The sequence below is a fragment of the Tinamus guttatus genome, unplaced genomic scaffold (genome assembly GCF_059628265.1).
Source record: "Tinamus guttatus ecotype Peru unplaced genomic scaffold, ASM5962826v1 Tinamus_guttatus_pri_ptg000402l, whole genome shotgun sequence".
Taxonomy (NCBI): Eukaryota; Metazoa; Chordata; class Aves; order Tinamiformes; family Tinamidae; genus Tinamus; species Tinamus guttatus.
In genome coordinates, this window is record NW_028288936.1 from 502485 (window position 1) to 521472 (window position 18988).

The 18988-nt window shown below is 38.0% G+C and overlaps 1 protein-coding gene across 1 annotated transcript in view; it reads left to right on the forward strand.

Annotated features, from left to right (window-relative positions):
- The first annotated feature begins 675 nt into the window (after positions 1 to 675).
- Positions 676 to 18988, forward strand: part of LOC148593382 (protein eyes shut homolog) — a 51541-nt gene continuing 33228 nt past the window's right edge. Inside the window, 2 exon segments of the mRNA XM_088531227.1 lie at positions 676 to 1426; positions 3560 to 3673. Coding sequence (XP_088387353.1) covers positions 676 to 1426; positions 3560 to 3673 — 865 coding nt within the window.

The window sequence follows — 18988 nt, forward strand, 5'->3', positions numbered from 1 at the left end:
TCAAAGACATATATTTTGAAAACTAAGGATCTTACTGTTTTGCTGAGCTTGTGTGTTCATACAGAGAGTTTAGGATGAGTTTGTGTTTTTTCTTTACTGAAGGCATAATTCATATATCTTCATCTTCAGAGTATCTACTTTCACTGTAAATTAATGATATATCTTTACCAGGAAAAGCATCTATGATTAAAACTCATGACTAGGGCTTAAATGTTCAGCTTTACTTCACAGTTTTGTCTCAGAAGTCTTATCTGACCTTACTTATTCTTACTCTCTCTCAAGCTTATTTTGCCACTGCCCAGAGGCAAAAACGTGGGAGGAAAAAGGGTAAGGGTGATTTTAGGCTCTTTCTCTTTCCTCATGTAAATTATTTTGACCAACTAAGTGGAAGTTAAAACTTTAGCAGCAATAGAATTAGGAACAGATTCTAACCTTAATCACACTGGTATAATTCTGATCAATTAAGCAGACTTATTGCAGTTTTGCATTACTGTAGCTAAATACAGACCATGCTTTGGTGTGTATTTTCCATATTGTGTATTTTTCAATCAAGCTTTGATATTTCACTTTTTTTGGTGGGTAAACATAAATGTTTTTTCTCTCTGTGAATTCCTAGGATTCGACTAAAAAGAAAATACCAAGGCCACACATGTTCTAAAGCTGTCTTCAGTAACGATGCCAAAATCAACAGTTCTCACAGTAGTGTGCTTTCTTCAAATCTACCTCATAAATGGACAGATAACTTGTGATAGGCAAATGACTGTTGAATGGCGGGTGGAACCGAAGCCAAATATAATAAAATGGACACTAAGGGAAAAAATCTGCTCAGACTTTTACAAAGAGTGCTGGGATATGCATAAAAGTAATACTGGGAACATCTCAGAAGAACAAAATCTCCGTGTCCCTCAGATATGTCCCTTGCAGCTTCAGTTAGGTGACAGTCTCTTCATCTCCTCTGAGCCATCTTTTCAGTTGCATGGAATGAATTTGGCAAATGTCTCCAAGGAAGAATTTATTAATTGCCCTAAAACTGGTGTTCTTCAAGAGCAACTGGTTTTGGTTTGCCAGGTTGGAGGGCTGCACCAAGTTGACCCCAAATGGCTTGCTGTTGGAACTCACTATTTTTTAGAGCGGCACCACAACGGCCCACAACTGTGTGACAAGGGCCTTCGTCTGAACGTAACAGTGAAGCAGCAGCTTTGCCAACAAGCTCCACATGCACCACTGTGCTCTGGGCATGGAAGATGCTTGAGCCATATTTGGGAGGACGCATATAACTGCCATTGTTTCCCACAGTATTCTGGAAGATTCTGCCAGAAATTTGATATGTGCTCCACTAAACCTTGCCACAACAACGCCTCCTGTGTGGACGCATCACAGCTTCACAGAGATTCCTATCAGTGCATATGTCCTCCACAATTCGCAGGTAATTTTTTTTTCTAGAAATAAATATTACATAAGTATTACATGTTCTTTCATGTACAGTGAAAAACAAGTGCATTGTTAGCAAAGTTTTTCTGTAATTTGATTGTCTGTTGCCACTACTACACATGCACTGAGTATCTTTTACATGTAGTCTCCTATAGGAGGCTATGCCATCATTTAAAGACTGTTTCTGTCTGGTTGCATTGATGCATTCATTGTGGGGAATTGTGGGGATGCTTCTCTCACATAAGCAGCAAACATAGGCAAGTACTTGTGCACTTCCATAAGTAATAGATGTTTCTTGTCTGTTTGCTAAGCTCTTTAAGCTCTCTCACCAAATAATATAAATTGCTTGGAGTCAGACCAACTGAAAATAGTTACTTAAACAAAATGCTTTAAAACAGCAAATGGTTATGTTGAAATAGAAAGTCAACCTGCTATGAACACTTCTTTTTTAGTCACAAGCCTTTTGAGATCAAATTAGAGAAAATTAAAAAATCTGAATTTGTTTCCAAATAAAAAGTTAAAAATCTAATTAAAAATGCAAGCAAAGTAAAATACTTAACCTTTTCCATTTTTTGCTTTGTGAAGTTCTTTTCAATAGCAGTTTGTTAAACATACTGTTGTCACCAAATACATTTTTCACCAAAAAAAAAATAATAATTAAAAAAACCTAATTATTTCCTATTCCGAAAGTATTGCGGTATCTCTAACCAAGCCCTCTGAAGGAATTATACCAAAGGCTAACAGCATTTTCATGTGCTTGCTTACTCAGCCATTGCTCTTCATTTCAAAGGGAAAGAGAATGGAATAAGAGAAGTTATGAGTATACTTTTTAGTGCCTTCAATCAGATCAATGGAGTTCAGGAGTTATAAGAAGTAATCTTTCACATCACAAAAAGAAGTGATTCAGCTCTGTCTAAATTCATGGAGGCGAATTCTTGCAATATTCCCTGTATGGACTGTTCTGTGCTGTCCCAATAGCAATGCCACGCTATGAGATACAGCTGATGAGTCAGGAACAAATGAGGCTCACAGAATAGAGGAGAAAGTTTATATTGCATAAAATTTGCTATAATTTATTTTAGTTGCTTTTCAAATGGCATAATAATTTTGTTACTAATGCATTTGCAAAAAAAAAAGACTGTGCAGATATGAATATGTCAATGTTTTGAAAAGAGTAATTTTTATAATTGCTCTGAGTTTAGTAAAAATAGTGGAAAACATATGGTAGAAAACATTCATGCAGTATTCTTTTTAATCTTTTGTGAGCCTTGACAGCTAACTGGGTAAGATACTTTGAAAATAAAAACAAGGGCTTGGTCTTACTTTAATTCAAGCTGATGGAAGATCCGCAAGCACTTCTGGAAAACCGATGACCATACTTAATGCTGCTATGAAGTCATGCTTGAAATATTCTGCTATGTGGGACAGTGTTAGCTAATACCATCATTTTCTACTGATAGTATTGATGCAGTAAATAAACTGTGTGTACACAAGAACAACTACAAGATTAATTCATCAGGTATTATAGTTGTGATTACACAAGTGCCAGGGAGGAAAGAGTTTTTTTCCACAATATAAAGTGTATTAGAAAGTAGAAAAGTTGATGAAGTGTAAATAATGCCATAGTAACCACTCAAGTGGCAGGCATAATTATACGGTATTTAGGCCCATATGCTGTAATAGCCTAAGCAGTTTATAATTTGAATAGTCATTTCAAGAAAGTGGCATATTAAGGAAAATACATTCAAATTTGATGCCACACGAGCACTGCTTTTTGTACCTGATGCTGGAAGAAACTGAGCTACCCTCATGTTACAGAGAAACAAATGCCTACCTATAGCATTCCTGGATTTTAAATTATATGCAAATTTGAAAGTATATGGCAGATGAAGCAGAGTACAGTAGCTAGTATGACAGCAGTCCAATTTATTTTTGCCTTGTTTTAAAACTTCAATAGTTTTCACTAAAATTATGGTGAATATTAACACAAATATTTACCTGCTTACCTACTTACCTACCAACCTATCTATCTATCTAATAAAATGTTTTATTTTACATATAAATTTGACATTTCTGGAAAAATATAAATATTTGCAAAGTTCAATCTTCTTATTATCTTTTTAAATAGGGAAAAATTGCACAGATATCGTTGGACAGTGCCAGCCACATACATGTTTCAATGGGAACTGCAGCAATGTTACTCCAAATACTTTCATTTGTGAATGTGACAAGGGCTTCACAGGTAAGAAACACAAATGATCCCATGAGTCTAATACATTATTTACTCTTTACAACTAAATGTTGCTGAAATTATACCTTTTAACTTAGATAATCACAAACCACACAACTATAAAAAATATTAAGTCCAGTTTATTAAATCATGAATTAATTTTTGACCAAAACCTGATCTACTGCTATTCATGTAACTAGTATAACTGTTGTAATAAGGATTATCTTCAGGGAACTCATGAACGGCAACAGCATTGACAGATTGACAGATTATTTATTCAGTATAAAAGCTCTGGTCATCTATGTCTGTCCTCCTCTATGCTATTAAAGAACATTTCAGAATCTGAAATGCTGATGGATTTTTGATCCTGTTCTGCAGATACATTGCAAACTAATGTGATTCAACTGCAACCTATGGAAATAGAAGTATCTATCATCTCAGTTGTCTCTGTAATGGTAATGATTAGTGTGCTAACTACTGGGAGTTTTTGATAGATTGAGAGCAGCAATTTCCCCTTGAAGTTTTTGTCTAATGGGAAGGGCGCAGGTGGAAAAAAATTCCTCCATAGTGGGCAGGTGATAGGTAAGAAAAATGGCTATATAAAAACACCCCTCTGTTGAGCATGTGAGGCTGTTAGGCTTCTCATGTTTGTGTGAGGGAGCCCTACTTTTCCTGCCTTCCTCAATGGTCCAGTTAGCCTTTCTACTGGCCTTGAGCAGTTCCCATTAGATTTCCTCCCCTGTGGGACAAGGAAAAGTGTGATTAAGAATGAGGTGGTTTTACTCAGAGCTACTTTGCTAGAGCTTCTGTCATCTAGGTGCTTAAATTTAAAATGGTCTATTTGCTTAATGAACAACTTACTGCCTAATACTTTGGAAAAGGTCATAATTGTGAAAGGATCACACTATATACACATGTGTATTTATACACAGATGTATATACATGTGTGTGTAGAGCCAAGAATTATTTTCAAAACAGTTCATGTTTTGACAGTCTAATAGGACATTTTATCTAATACAAAGACACATACTCAAAAAAAAAAAAAAAAGAAAGCTCCATTAATAATACAGCAATAGTATACCTACAGTTATTATACAAGAAAACCTTCTTTCTCATATCTACCTTTCTACCCTTATTTAGGTAGTATGCTCACATTTCTGGTGGTCTTCTGAGTCATAAGGTCAACAGTTTCTTCCTGAAAAAGAGGGAGAAAGACTTATAACTACTTGTCAGCATCTCTAGGTCTTGGAGGGTGGGGACCAGGGTGAAGGGATTCTTTTCAGAGTGCATCTCATTTTTATATGGTTTTGTATAATTATCTGCTTGCTCTTGGAGGGCTGCCAGCTGCAGTGTGACAGCAGCCCTATGCACAAAAAGGGCTATTGCTTGGTGGACAGAGACTGTGGGAATGGGGACATGGGGGTGTCACTCCCTCCTTGGAGGGGTCCAGCCCAGAGTTGGACCTGGGGCTGGGGCTGGAGCTGAGACTGGATCAGAGCAGGTAGCAGTTCCAGGGGACCCAGTGCAGAGCCCGCCTCAGGCCACAGCGTTAGGGTCTGAGTCCATCCTTCAGCTACTAGGGAGCCTTTGAGTCCAAGAGCTAAGTCAAATGCTTGAAGCTATATGCTGAGAATGCATGACTGTGTTTTTCATATTTCACTGAGGCTAAAACAGTTTAGGCAGTAATTACTTGACTGCTTTTTTCTAACGCAAATAGCTGTAATTGACTATACAAACATGATGTAGAACAATCTGCCTTTCCTAGTAATAAAGATGTATACATAATAAAGAACTATTGGAACTACACCAAATACATGAGTTAGTTTATCTCATCTAGTAGGTTTTAGTTTTCTTAAATTTACTTTCCTAGTATCATTTTATTGCACACTTCAGTAATCTATTTTTAAAACTTTGAATGAGTTTTGATAATCTTCCTACATCATTCAGTGCTTTTTATTTCTAATAGTAGAAAAACATCACTGACTAATAAATCAATTTCAGTAGAATGAGTTTTTCTCTGATAGTACTGTCTGATAGAAAATATAATTACTCTGGGTTAACATGTGTATGCTTCTTGATTTTGAGTACTGAACAGAATACCTTCAATTGCTGAGTAGTTCAATGATCTTATGATCTCTATAAGGGAGTTAGCTAACTTGCCTCAAGTTTTCTTCTTACTAGAGATATGTCAGGACAATTCCAGTAACCTTTCCCAGACCTAAATGTAAATCAGAACCTTGGAGAGTAAATTGTACATTTCACTGACGTGCTCATCCAATACACCAACTTGTAAACCTTTAACAAAACAAATTGTAATAAATTATTTAAAAAGGCAGGGAGGGAGAGAAGATTACTGACCATGACATGAATAGATGAATAGCAATACTTTGTCCTACAGTAAAAATGGCAATTGCCCTATTATAAGACAAGACTGTCATCTCTAAAAATAACTTTGAAATAGAAGACAATGTGCAAACAATTGTGGGTCCTCTACAAATTTTAAGTATATTGCTTATAATACTCTTCAGGGATGTATTCTTGAGCTGTGGTAAGTGAATACATTGGTTGAAAAAATCCAAAGCGAAATACTAAAAGATGGTTTAATTCATAAAATACTTTTTTTTTTTTTTTTTTTCCTGGTCTTTTTGGTTCTGCAAAAGCGTTCTGGTTTTTTCAATACTGGCATCAACTTCATCTTAAAAATATGTATGAAAAAAGTTCATTTATATCAAATGATTTAATAAGTTTTATTTTAAAATTTAAAAACAGGAAAGCTTTTTAAATTGTTGTCTCAAAATTCATTAAAAGGTAAGAACTGGATGTACTTGGACAATATATTAGCTTCCATACAAGGAATATCATCACTTAGTAGTTATAGGATTACCTATGTTATTTAGAATAACCATGAGATAGCATAGTTAAGCATAAAGTAAATTCCTTTTCCTAAATTGAATAATTTTGTAAAATATTATTCTTCAGGGAACGTGTTTTTCTTTTCCTACATAATTATTAATAGCATAATCCACAATGAATTTTATGACCAAAGATTTTTTTTGATTACATATATTTTAAATTAAACCTGTCTATTTATTTTTAAGTTTGGGGCTGGAGCTGGAGTGGGAGCGGGACTGGGTCTGGGTCAGGGCAGGCAGCAACCCCAAGCCCTGGCGCAAGCTGCAACCAGTGCAGCCCAGCTCAGGCGATAACAACGTATGTTTCACATATATCCATATATCCATATAGAATGGTATCAAATGCTTGTGCGTTGCTTGTTTTGTGATACCAGCTGACTTTGTATTAAGTCAATGGAGATGATAAGAGATTATCTTTTGAGAACAACTTGTATTCTCAGCTCCTCACTGAGCAGAAGTGAGTCTCTTCATACTATTTGGTCATCTTTGACAAACACTTTTAGCAGAATGGCTAAGCCTATAAACCCCCTAATGTGGTCTCCCAGTAAGAAATGCAGCCTGGTGTGGTTGATGCCAACTTGTTTGCTGTCTCAGCTAGCCATCTACAGAGTTAACATTCTTAAATTTAAGTGCCTACCTGCAGATATAAGTTTTTAGATATCGAAACGTAGATGCTATCGTTAAACATGTTAATGAAAACAGGAATATTTTGCCACTCTTTCTTGCTTCATAAATACTGTATTTAAATATCTATAACATTAAATGAAAATGAACTTTCATTTCCACCTTTTTCCACATTTCTATTTGGACCAAAAAACCCCTCCTCCTACACAGCATTTCTGTGTTCTGCCTGTGTCCTCTCCAATAGTGATGTGCAGCATTTGCACATTACTGCAAGTGTCAATGAGATAATTCATAGCTTAATTTCTAATTGTATAGAAGTATGAGTTTTAATAGTTTGATTTTTAAAGATGGTAATCTTGGAAAAGGAAATAGCTTCTTAGAACAAAAGTATTTAAAGATTATATTATAATGATGAATTAACTGTGTCCCATAGTAAGAACTTGTATCCTCTGTGTAGAGTTGTGAAAATTCTCCATACTAGCCTAAAATGTATTTTTAGCTAACAGCATCTTTTGGATTATATGCTTAAAATTTCATTTTAACTTTCCCAGCTGTAAATTGCATTATACAGAAAAATCCCCCAAATCCTTATATACAGAATTTAAAAAGATAATTTTTTACTGAATTTCTGTAATCTCTGCCTTAAGAAAGGTAAAATGTCAGTAATGACAGATGAGATATAATTTGCCCTCAAATCCTAATTTTGTTATGTTAGGCTATTATTAGAGATCTCTGAATCACAGATGCTGTTTAAAACAGTGGCTCCTAGGCAGTTCCTCAGCAGTCCCTGTGCCTACTCTCCCAGGCCTGTGAGATCCTAATAAAACTTTCCTCTTAAAGTATCTGATTTCTCTATGTAATAACAACAAAGCTAAGGTCTTTTGAGGGCTCCAGACGACAACTGTCAACTGGAGGATCCTCAGACCACAGCATTTTTCATACCAAATTAACTCTACCTGCAGGTCTTGAGATGTGAGGCAGTTCTGACTCCTCCACAATCACAGAAGATGTATGATCCTTTCTAGTCTCAGAATGGTAACTAAAAATCTCTAAGGCCATATCACTACTAGTAAACTAAGCAGGGTCATGAAGCCAGCTGTCACTGACATAAAATCATGCATACTTATCCTAATGCTACTTATCCTAATGGGCCTTAGATTATTTTTTTAGTACAAATACAGCCTAACACTTCAAAATTTTCAGGAGCTAGGGGTCCAACTCTAACTCTCTGACATCTCAGTGTTTTCTACTACAGATACTAGTCCATGGGAAGGTCTCAAAAAAAGTGAAAATAGTCAACTTGGTGAACATCATAGACCTCATGTGGCTTCAGATGGACAGGTTATAAAAAAAAAGATGAAGAAAAGTTAGGCACAAGAAAAGCTAAGGCACAATTGGAATTAAATCTGGCAAGGGATGTTAACAATAACAAGAACAGCTCTTTCAAATATATGAATGGCAAAAGGAAGATCAGGGAAAATGTAGGTCCGCTGGTGAACCGGGTGAGTGGTTACAAAAGACACAGAAGAAGCAGAGCTACTGAATGCCTTCTTCGCTTCACTGTTTACCAAGGGCAGCACTAGCCCTCAGGAATCCAAGACCCTAGAGACAAGAGAAGAAGCCTGGAGAGAGGAAGACTTGCCCTGGGTAGAGGAAGATTGGGTAAGAGAGCACTTAGGGAAACTCGACATCCGCAAATCCATGAGCCCTGATGGAATGCAACTAAGAGTGCTGCATGAGCTGGCAGATGTCATTGCTAAGCCGCTCTCCATCATCTTCAAAAGGTCCTGGAGAATGAGGGAGGTGCCAGAGGACTGGAAGAAAGCCAATGTGAGGCCAGTATTCAAATACGGCAAGAAGGAGGACCCAGGCAACTACAGGCCAGTGAGCCTCACCTCCTTCCCCGGAAAAGGGATGGAGCAGCTCATACTGGCTGTTGTCTCCATGCACATGCTCAGGAGTAGTCAGCATGGATTCACCAAGGAGAAATCATGCTCGACTAGCCTGATAGTCTTATATGATGGAATGACCAGCTAGATAGATGAGGGAAGAGCGGTGGAGGTCATCTATCTCGACTTCTCCAAGGCTTTTGACACTGTTCCCCACAGCATGTTCCTGGGCAAGCTCCGGAAGTAAGGGTTAGATGAGTGGACTCTTGAGATGAGGATTAACTACTGGCTGGATGGCAGAGCCCAGAGAGTGGTGATCAGGGGCACAGAGTCTAGTTGGAGGCCTGTAGATAGCAGGGTCCCCCAGGTGTCAGTGCTTGGTCCAGTCCTGTTCAATTTATTCATCAATGACCTGGATGAAGGCACAGAGTGCTCCCTCAGCAAGTTTGCTGATGATACCAAACTGGGAGGAGTAGCTGATACCCCAGAGGGCTGTGCTGCCATCCAGAGGGACCTGGACAGACTGGACAACTGGGCAGTGAAAAACCTCATGCAATTCAACAAGGCCAAGTGCAAGGTCCCACACGTGGGGAGAAATAACCCCAGACACCAGTACAGGCTGGAGAATGACCCGCTAGAGAGCAGCTCTGCAGAGAAGGACCTGTGCGTCATGATGGACGACAAGTTGAAAAGTGTGCCCTCGTGGCCAAGAAGGCCAATGGGAAGGTGCATTAAGAAGAGTGTCTCCAGCAGGTCGAAGGAGGTGATCCTGCCCCTCTACTCAGCCCTGGTTAGGCCACATCCGGAGTATTGTGTCCAGTTCTGGGCTCCACAGCACAAGTGGGATGTGGAGCTGCTGGAGAAAATCCAGTGCAGGGCTACAAGGATGATCAGGTGCCTGGAACACCTGCCCTATGAGTAGAACCTGAGAGAGCTGGGTCTCTTCAGCCTGGAGAAGAGAAGTCTGAGTGGGGATCTGATCAGTGCATATAAGTACCTCAAGGGAGGCAGTGAGGAGAATGGGGCCAGCCTGTTTTCAGTGGTGGCCACTGATAGAACTAGAGGAAATGGTCATACACTGAAATACCAAAAGTTCGACAGGAACTTAAGGAAAAAATTCTTGACAGTGAGGTAACAGAGCACTGGAGCAGGTTGCCAAGAGAGATTGTGGAATCTCCTTCTCTGGAGATCTTCAAAACCCGCTTGGACGCAGTCCTGTGCCACATGCTCTGGGCGACCCTGGGTGTGCAGGGATGATCTCTAAAAGTCCCTTCCAAGCTTAAGGATTCTATGATTCTATGAAGAGAAAAGTACAGCCTCAGTAAGAGGATCTGGAGGAAGTGAAGGAGGGGTTTCAACCTCATGCACTTGGAGAACATTCACTCTTGTTTCCACCTTGCTGCAGAAGGGGCATACATCAATAAAATCCATGGACTGCACTGTGAACTCATCTTTGCCCACCTCTCCTTTTTGAACAAAAAGTCAGCTCAGAGTGCTGTCTGGGTACTAGGTGCAACCTCTTCACGCACTCATAGAGCATAGAACTTCACACACTCATAGAGTCATACCTGGACTGAGGTTCAGGTGTGTGGCTTTGAATCAGAGAGCTAGGTGAAAAGGGCTGTGTGAGAAAGAAATTGCGAGGAGAAGGTGCAAACCCTGGACCTTTGCTTGGGAGCTGCTTCTAAGATCAGCATATATTGGGATTATACCTCTACCCGGTTTTGTACCTCTCTGATTCTGGCCCAGATTTTAACCCACCAGCTTGACTTTCTGGCTTGTCATCTCACCTGCCTTACTGCTACAGACTTGCCTGGCAGCCTGGGATGTTGGCTCAGCCTGGTTACTGCTGTCACGCTTGCTTACCTGCTTTCTTCGTCTTGCTTGGGTACTGTGGAATTTGTTCTTGCTAATATGGTATGGCCTCTGACTACCTTTCCGCAATTCCCAGCTCTTGACTTGTGGAGCAGCTTGACCTTGCTGCTCCCTGCCATGTACCACCTACCAGTTATTTGTCTCTTCCTGATGGCAAAGGCCTTGCCAGTTTGTGTCTGCACAAGATGCAGAGGTAGGGGTGTGGCATAAGTGGAGCTCAGGCATGCTAAGTTGTCTCTGCAATGTGGCTTGAAGCTGGACCAATGAGTTGTTGGAGACCTATTGAAAGAGCGTGCAGGAGATAGCCAGCCTGTCAAACAGAAATTCGAGAAAAAGTTTTGCAAACCAGACCCCAGCCTCTCTTCAGGGAAAACCCTGCAGAAGCTCAGTGCGGTTCAACCCTTGAAGCTAGCTGGAATTACAAAGGGCAGAAATAGTGTGTTAAATCACACTGTCCTCGTCACCACATGTCTGCCACCATCAGCTAGAGCTTCTGCCCAGGTTTCAACTTGTGTGTGGGCATCTAACCTTTTTTATTCCCCAGGCATTATGAAATACATTCAGAAAAAAAAATGTCAAAATTATGGTCTATTTTTTTCTGTTTCTCTCCCAAAAGGAATGTAAATCCTGAGTACTAATTATCTATCTACTATTACGTAAGAATTGAGGCAACGTATTTTTTGCTACTTTCAGTTTTTCACTTTTTTTTCCCCTTGTCCAAGTGATGGAAATAAATATGATCAGCATTTAAGACACATCCAGTGGTAATTTTTAAGCTGATGGATTTTTGTAGTGTTTCCAACGTAAAAGAGCACATTATGGGTTTATAGTATTTCAATGCATTGTGCCATTTGTTCTCTGTGGCCAAAAAATCTGCTCTTACTCTTTAATCTAACTAGTATAAAACAAACTGTGATTCCATAGCTATGTGTATTGACTAAAGCTTGCCTTTACTTCAAGAAAAGAATGGAGCATTTTACATGCATATATAAAGTACATATGCACATGCATAGCTTTAAATGTATGAAGTAGACTCCATTACATTCTTTCATAGAATCGTTATGGTTGGAGAAGAGCTTCAAGATCATCGAGTCTAACTGTAAACCCTTTAACACCATGCCTGGTAAGCCGTGTCCCTAAGTGCGTCATCTGCACGTTTCTTCAACACTGCCAGGGACAATGACTCCACCTCTTCCCTGGTCAGCCTGTTCCAATGCTTCACCTCTTTCCATGTAGAAATTCTTCCTAATATCTAACTTGAACTTCCCCTGGCACAACTTGAGGCCATTTCCTCTTGTCCTATCTGAGGTTATTCTAGAGAAGAGACTGACCCCCACCTCACTACAACCTCCTTTCAGGTAATTGTAGAAGCGATAAGGTCACCCCTGAGTCTCCAGACTAAATAACCCCAGCTACGTCAGCTGCTCCTTGTAATGTCTGTGGTCCACCTCCTTCACCAGCTTCATTGCTCTTCTTTGAACATGTTCCAGCACCTCGATGTATTTCTTGTAGCAAGGACCTAAACTGACACAGTATTTAAGATGCAGCCTCACCAGTGTCGTGTATAGGGGGACAATCACTTCCCCGGTCCTGGATCATGACCATTTTTTTCACACTTCCTTTACATGTCAGTCTTCTTTTTTTTTTTTTTTTTTTTTTTTTTTTGCATGGTGTTACATTTGGGAGAATAAATTTTCTGTTAAAAAGAAAAGGAAAAGCCAGAGCAATATTGGTTTCAGTGGTTTATCAGATTTCATATTATATCATTATACCTTTAAAATGATACATTAATAGCAGGATTTGAGTAAAGTCTAAAAAAAAAAAAAAAATGTGTGAGACCAGCCTTGTCAGAAAACAAGACTTCAGAGCAATGATCCAAATGCTGTATTTTGCAAAGATGTTATTAATTATTGTAGTCATTATCTCTTTTTCCTATTCAATATTTTTTTTCCTGTGCAATTTTAACAGGGTTTTAGAAGACTTAAAAGAATCTAAATGTTCATTGGCTTCAAGAAAAATAAATGCTCTCAGGGAGGAGACTTTTTACTTACAGAAAACTAAGGTTCTAGAAAAAAGTTAAAAGTTAAAATGATATAGCTTATTTTTATTTATGGATAATAGCAGGAAAAGGAAGCAAAGAAAGATAATTTTCTCTTTGAGATTTCATTAAAATAAATTTTACACCAGACTTAATTTTACCAAGAGTATAATTTAGGCTGACTTATGTCAAGCTGATGTTCCTTTTCCTTTAGATATTTTTGTATAAAGAGAAGTGTTCTCTTTCATAACCAGTCTTTCCCTGCTTTGTGTATCGTTTATATTTCCACAAACTAAACTCTGTGGCTTCAAAGATCTTGTCCTGCCTTACAAATGCGCTTTTTTTTTAATAAAACAGGATTGACTGCATCATGACTGAATAAAGATAGGTCTTGGATTAACGTGGAAGCTATTTTTGGTTATGAAACTCATTTGATAGGGCTTAAGCTTGTGATTTTTTTTATCCAGTTTATCTTATTTTATTCATAGTCACTTAACAGAATATTTAGTGGATACAAACACATAGTAAGATTCTCTCTTACTATTGCCTCTGGAGGAAGGCAATATTATATTTTTCTCTCACTTTCAAGTTCTATTATTTTCTTCAAATATTTAACAAAACTATTCATAAAATTTTCTCCTTACAAATGTATCTGCTCACTTTAATCTGAATGCAGCTGCAGTTCAGTTTCTGTTTAAAACAATTACGTTAGAAAAAAAATGTTGTCCATTTGTAATTCCTAAATATCTGATACTTGGTCTTTTTTAAATATCACTCAAAGTAAGTTTGTATTCAGATTGGCTTGCAGGCAGTAGGGAAAAAAAGATGGAAATAGAATTTTTGCCTGTACTTTCTGGTAGGTCCTTTACATAATTGTACTGAACAGAGGGAAAAAAATAAACAAAACATTTCAGAGTCTGTAGTCTACACTAGTTTTTATTTAAGCAATAAAAATATAATATTGTGGCAATGGGGATAATCGTGGACACTACAAGGTACAGTCAGAGTGAATTCTACAAAATGCTGGAATTCGGTTATGTTGGTTTAAACACTATAAGTCTGTGAGGGAAAATTACTTGCCAATGTCCTTAAAACTACCAAAGAATGGAAGGAGAGGAAGTAAAGTAGGAAGGAGGAAGAAGGAGGAGTGAAGAAAAAGAGAGGAGGTTAAAGACAAAAAGAAGGAAAGTGAAGGAGGACAGGAGGGAAGAAAGGGAGTAGAGGAAATAAGGAAGAGAAGGAAGGAAAGGAGGGAGAAAAACAGCCAATTTCTCAGAGGCCTCGCTATGGTATCAAAGCTGACTATGAGCTAATGGTATGATCTGCTGATCATAACATTTCATTGTTCGTATTGTACTATATGAAGATTTGTATAATGAGGTACCCTTTTGCCATCCTCTATACTCTGTGAAGAAGCTGCATTTCTAAAAAGCCCACAGCCCCAGTCAGGCAATTGACTGAGGAATCCCAGCAGGCAGAAAAGGAAAAGCTTATGATTTCAGTACCTTAGTTCCATTAGTTGTGACTTTACAATGTTATGCATGTTTTCGGTTAATTTCATATCTCGATATTTCACTTGTGAATTACACTGTATCAAGGACATTCTGGTGTTAAAAAAAAAAAAAAAAAAAAAAGTCTTTTTTTACACAGTGGAAATAAACAGATTTAATATATCTAATGTGCCCAGGCACATTTACTTTGTGTTATAAATCATAAAAAAAAGCTTGTGCCATTTTTCTTTTTATGATGATAGTATAGGTATCTTTTCCTGTTTTGAAAATCAATCCACTGTGCTGAAAGAGCATTTGCCATGAAGGATGTGCTTTGGACTGAACTACAAATTTAATTATATTTTTTTTCAGCAAGTGATTTTAAATAGTTTTATGCATGTGGTTTAAAAGAGGCACAAGATGATAAAGCACATATCATATAACATATTCTCTTGAGTTCCTAAAAGTGAGAAGTGGGAGACTATGGTTAGTATCTAAATAATTTTGAAAGACTTTAAGGGACATGATATCATGATTAATATATCAAAACAATTGTATGGAAGATAGATCTTCTTGATGGAAGATAGATCTCCTTGAAGAAGCCTTGTATTCTGCATGCATACAACACAGACTTTGGAAAATAGCAGCATCCGTAAGGCACTAACGTATATAATAATCATTGTATAATAGGTACAAACAAAATTCCTTCCAGCATAAAAGAGCGTGCATTTCATTAACAACACTTTACAGTTATGTTATGCAAAATAATGCTCAATTTCATATTTTAAATGCTTTCAACAAAAAACTACAATGATTTAGAGGCAAGATTTAATAAAAGCTTTGAGTATGAACAAAGAAGAGACTATATCATCATTGGAGAGGACATAGAGAGCTTGGCCATAATGGAGGAAGGATGTAAAAAGAAAAAGCAGAAAAATACAAGGTTTCTATTCTACAGAGATGAATCTAATGATGGTGAGACTTCATGGAATATAGGCTCAGAAGGTGGTATCATCTAAGAGTCAATAAAAATAAAAGATCGGAGGAAGACATTTTAAATTTCGTAAATAGTTACAGGAAAAGTAGCTGAAGACAACAAAGCAGATAGATAGATAGATAGACAGACAGACAGACAGACAGATAGATAAAAATAATGAATGTTAAAAGGAATGAAAGCTGTTGAGGAAAAACAGGGTCACACTTTGCAAAAAGCTGATAAAGAATATCAGTTATGCATAGGAGTCTAGGGTGGCCAGCCAGGCTGATGAATGAGAGGTCGTTTTAATGTGGCATCCTTTGTTAACCACAGACCACGGCAAATACCAAGAACAAAATATCTCTACCTGCTGGGCCAGAAATGGGAGACGTGCCAAAGGCTGCATTAAATTCACAAAATATATCACTATTCATTTTTATGGAAGTGATTGGATACTAGGGTGATGGATGAATAGACATATAGGTAGATAATACAACAAATAGAGATTGCTTGTGGTTTGACTGTCATTATTCATATTTAGCAGTCACAGTTGGATTGGTGAAGACAAAGCGTACATTGCAATATATTCGGTTTATATTGATGAAAACATAGAAATGTAATATTTCTTTTCAGTTCTGTCTATGCTGCCACTGCACTTGCAGAGTTATAAATTACACTTACTCCGACAAAGACACAAGGTGATATGAAAACTTATGTAAAGAAAGCATGCCAAAATCTGAAAAACTTACAACAACAACAACAACAAAAACAGAAATAATAAAAATTCCGGAAACAAAACAGGAAGGGTATTGTAGAATTGACAGTCAGTAAAGCAGGACACAGTTTAACATTTTTTAACAATAAACAATAAATTTTTAAGAGTAGTGTGAAATCAAATGCAAGGTTTAAGGGCAAAAATAAAAGGCAGATATTACTATTTCAACGTGATATGATAGCAATGGCTTATGAGAGCTGAAGAGAGTAGAAAAAAAAAAGAAAAAGAATGCCATGAAATTGGAAAAAAATAGAATATATTATGTTTTCTTTTGTTTTGTATTTTCCCCCAAACCAGCAGCTCCTATTGATTCTAATTGCAATTCCAGGTATTGCTATAGTAAGCAGTGTTAAATAGTGTTAAAATATCTCTTCTCTAAAGACTCTATTGGTTGAAATAAATATCAACTGAATTCAGGGAAACTAAAACTGAAGCTCCAAAGTCACTCAGCAAGATAATGTAGGACCCAAGGCTACAGTTCCAGTGCCATATATAAATCACTGCTTTTTCCCATATTCACAGCTCTAACTACAGTGGAATTCTGTATGCGTAAATGATTTCTGTATGCATCTGATATTTTTGAATCATATTGTATAATGGAAGATATATCAAAGAAAGTAATTGATTAATTCCATAAAAAATCATGAAGATTTCATAAAAATGGGAAGTTTGTTGATAGCACCACCAATAGCTAAAAAAAACACATATTATTCACAGCATTAGAAATAGTACCCCACTGCTAACCTGTTCATAAAAATGAGCAACTGTTACCAAGCTGAACTGTTCTATAGCCAGAGGAATTTTAATGCAGCTTCTCATGCAGAAGATCTGTAATCTCTATCTTATCTTAACATTACAAACATCTGGAGAAAGAGCTATAGCAATCAAAGAACATATTATTGAATAGTTTCTCAATAGCACTGTGAGTTTTGAGTTTATACTGAACATCTATGTAGAAAAGTAATTACATTTTGAAATGTAAATCTACAAAGATTGATTCTTAGGAAACAGGATGTGCAAATACGCATAAGCAATGATCAGCAATAACTTAAAAGCAATCCATTAATGACAAGAATACAGAAGATAAAGCAGTGGTAATAAAACTTGCTAAAGACACTGGTTAGTGTGCACTGTCATATATTCCTATGAAACAACTGTAGCCTCTATTTATCAATAGAAAGTTGTCAGTTCTGTATTTTATTCACCTTGCTTAGACAACTGTACAGAAACTACTCGCTTTTGCCTGACTGTGCTCTTTGATTTAGTTTAGGATCTTCATGCAAATTTGTGCTACAAAGAACCATTATCTTCTGCATGTAGTGTGTTTCTGTTAATACAATGGAGTATTATCAATTCAATTCACTCAATATGACTCTTGTATGAGCTCAAAACACATCCTAACAGAAAAGACAATTCTGAAATGGCAAATGAAATGATCATGAGAGAAAGAAAAGTTGGAAAGTAGACTATATAACTAAACAAAACTGAAACACAATACCTGCTCTAGAAAAAACTGTAGATTATTTGAGAGATAATTAATCTCTATTAAAGAAGTACAAAATAAATGCAAATTCTTGATAAATATTTTATTGAAAGGAAAGAATACTAATAGAAGGTTAATATATGATAATCTATATTTGTAGTAACTGTAAGAATCATAGAATCATAGAATGCTTAAGGTTGGAAGGGACCTCTAGAGGTCATCTAGTCCAAACCCCCTGCACATGCAGGGTCACCTAGAGCATGTGGCACAAGACTATGTCCAGGCGAGTTTTTTGAAGATCTCCACAGAAGGAGATTCCACAACCAATCTGGGCAGCCTGTTTCAGTGCTCTGTTACCTCACTGTCAAGAATTTTTTCCTTAAGTTCCTGTCGAACTTTTGATGCTTCAGTTTCTGGCTGTTTCCTCTAGTTCTGTCGGTGGCCACCACTGAAAAGAGGCCAGCACCATCCTCCTCACTGCCTCCCTTGAGGTACTTAGAGACACTGATAAGGTCCCTTCTCAGCCTTCTCTTCTCCAGGCTCAGCTGGAGCCCAGCTCCCTCAGTCTCTCCTCATAGGGCAGATGTTCCAGGCCCCTGTTCATCCTTGTCGCCCTGTGCTGGACTCTTTCCAGCAGCTCCACATTCCTCTTGTGCTGTGGAGCCCAGAACTGGACACAATACTCCAGATGCGGCCTCACCAAGGCTGAGTAGAGGGGCAGGATACCCTCCCTCAACCTGCTGGAGACGCTCTTCTTAATGCACCCCAGGATTCCATTGGCCTTCTTGGCCACGAGGGCACACTGCTGCGTCATGGTCAACTTATCATCTACCATGACACCCAGGTCCCTCTCTGCAGAGCTGCTCTCTAGAGGGTCATTCCCCAGCCTGTACTGGTGTCTGAGGTTGTTTCTCCCCACATGCAGGACCTTGCACTTGCCGTTGTTGAGGCAACATGAGGTTTTTGACAGCCCATTTGTCCAGTCTGTCCAGGTCCCTCTGGATGGCAGCGCAGCCCTCTGGTGTATCAGCTGCTCCTCCCAGTTTGGTATCATCAGCAAACTTGCTGAGGGAGCACTCTGTGCCTTCATCCAGGTCATCCATTAATAAATTGAACAGGACTGGACCAAGGACTGACCCCTGGGAGACCCTGCTATCTACAGGCCTCCAACTGGACTCAGCACCGCTGATCATCACCCTCTGAGCTCTGCCATCCAGGCAGTTCCTGATCCACCTCACTGTGCACTCATCTATCCCTTACTTCTG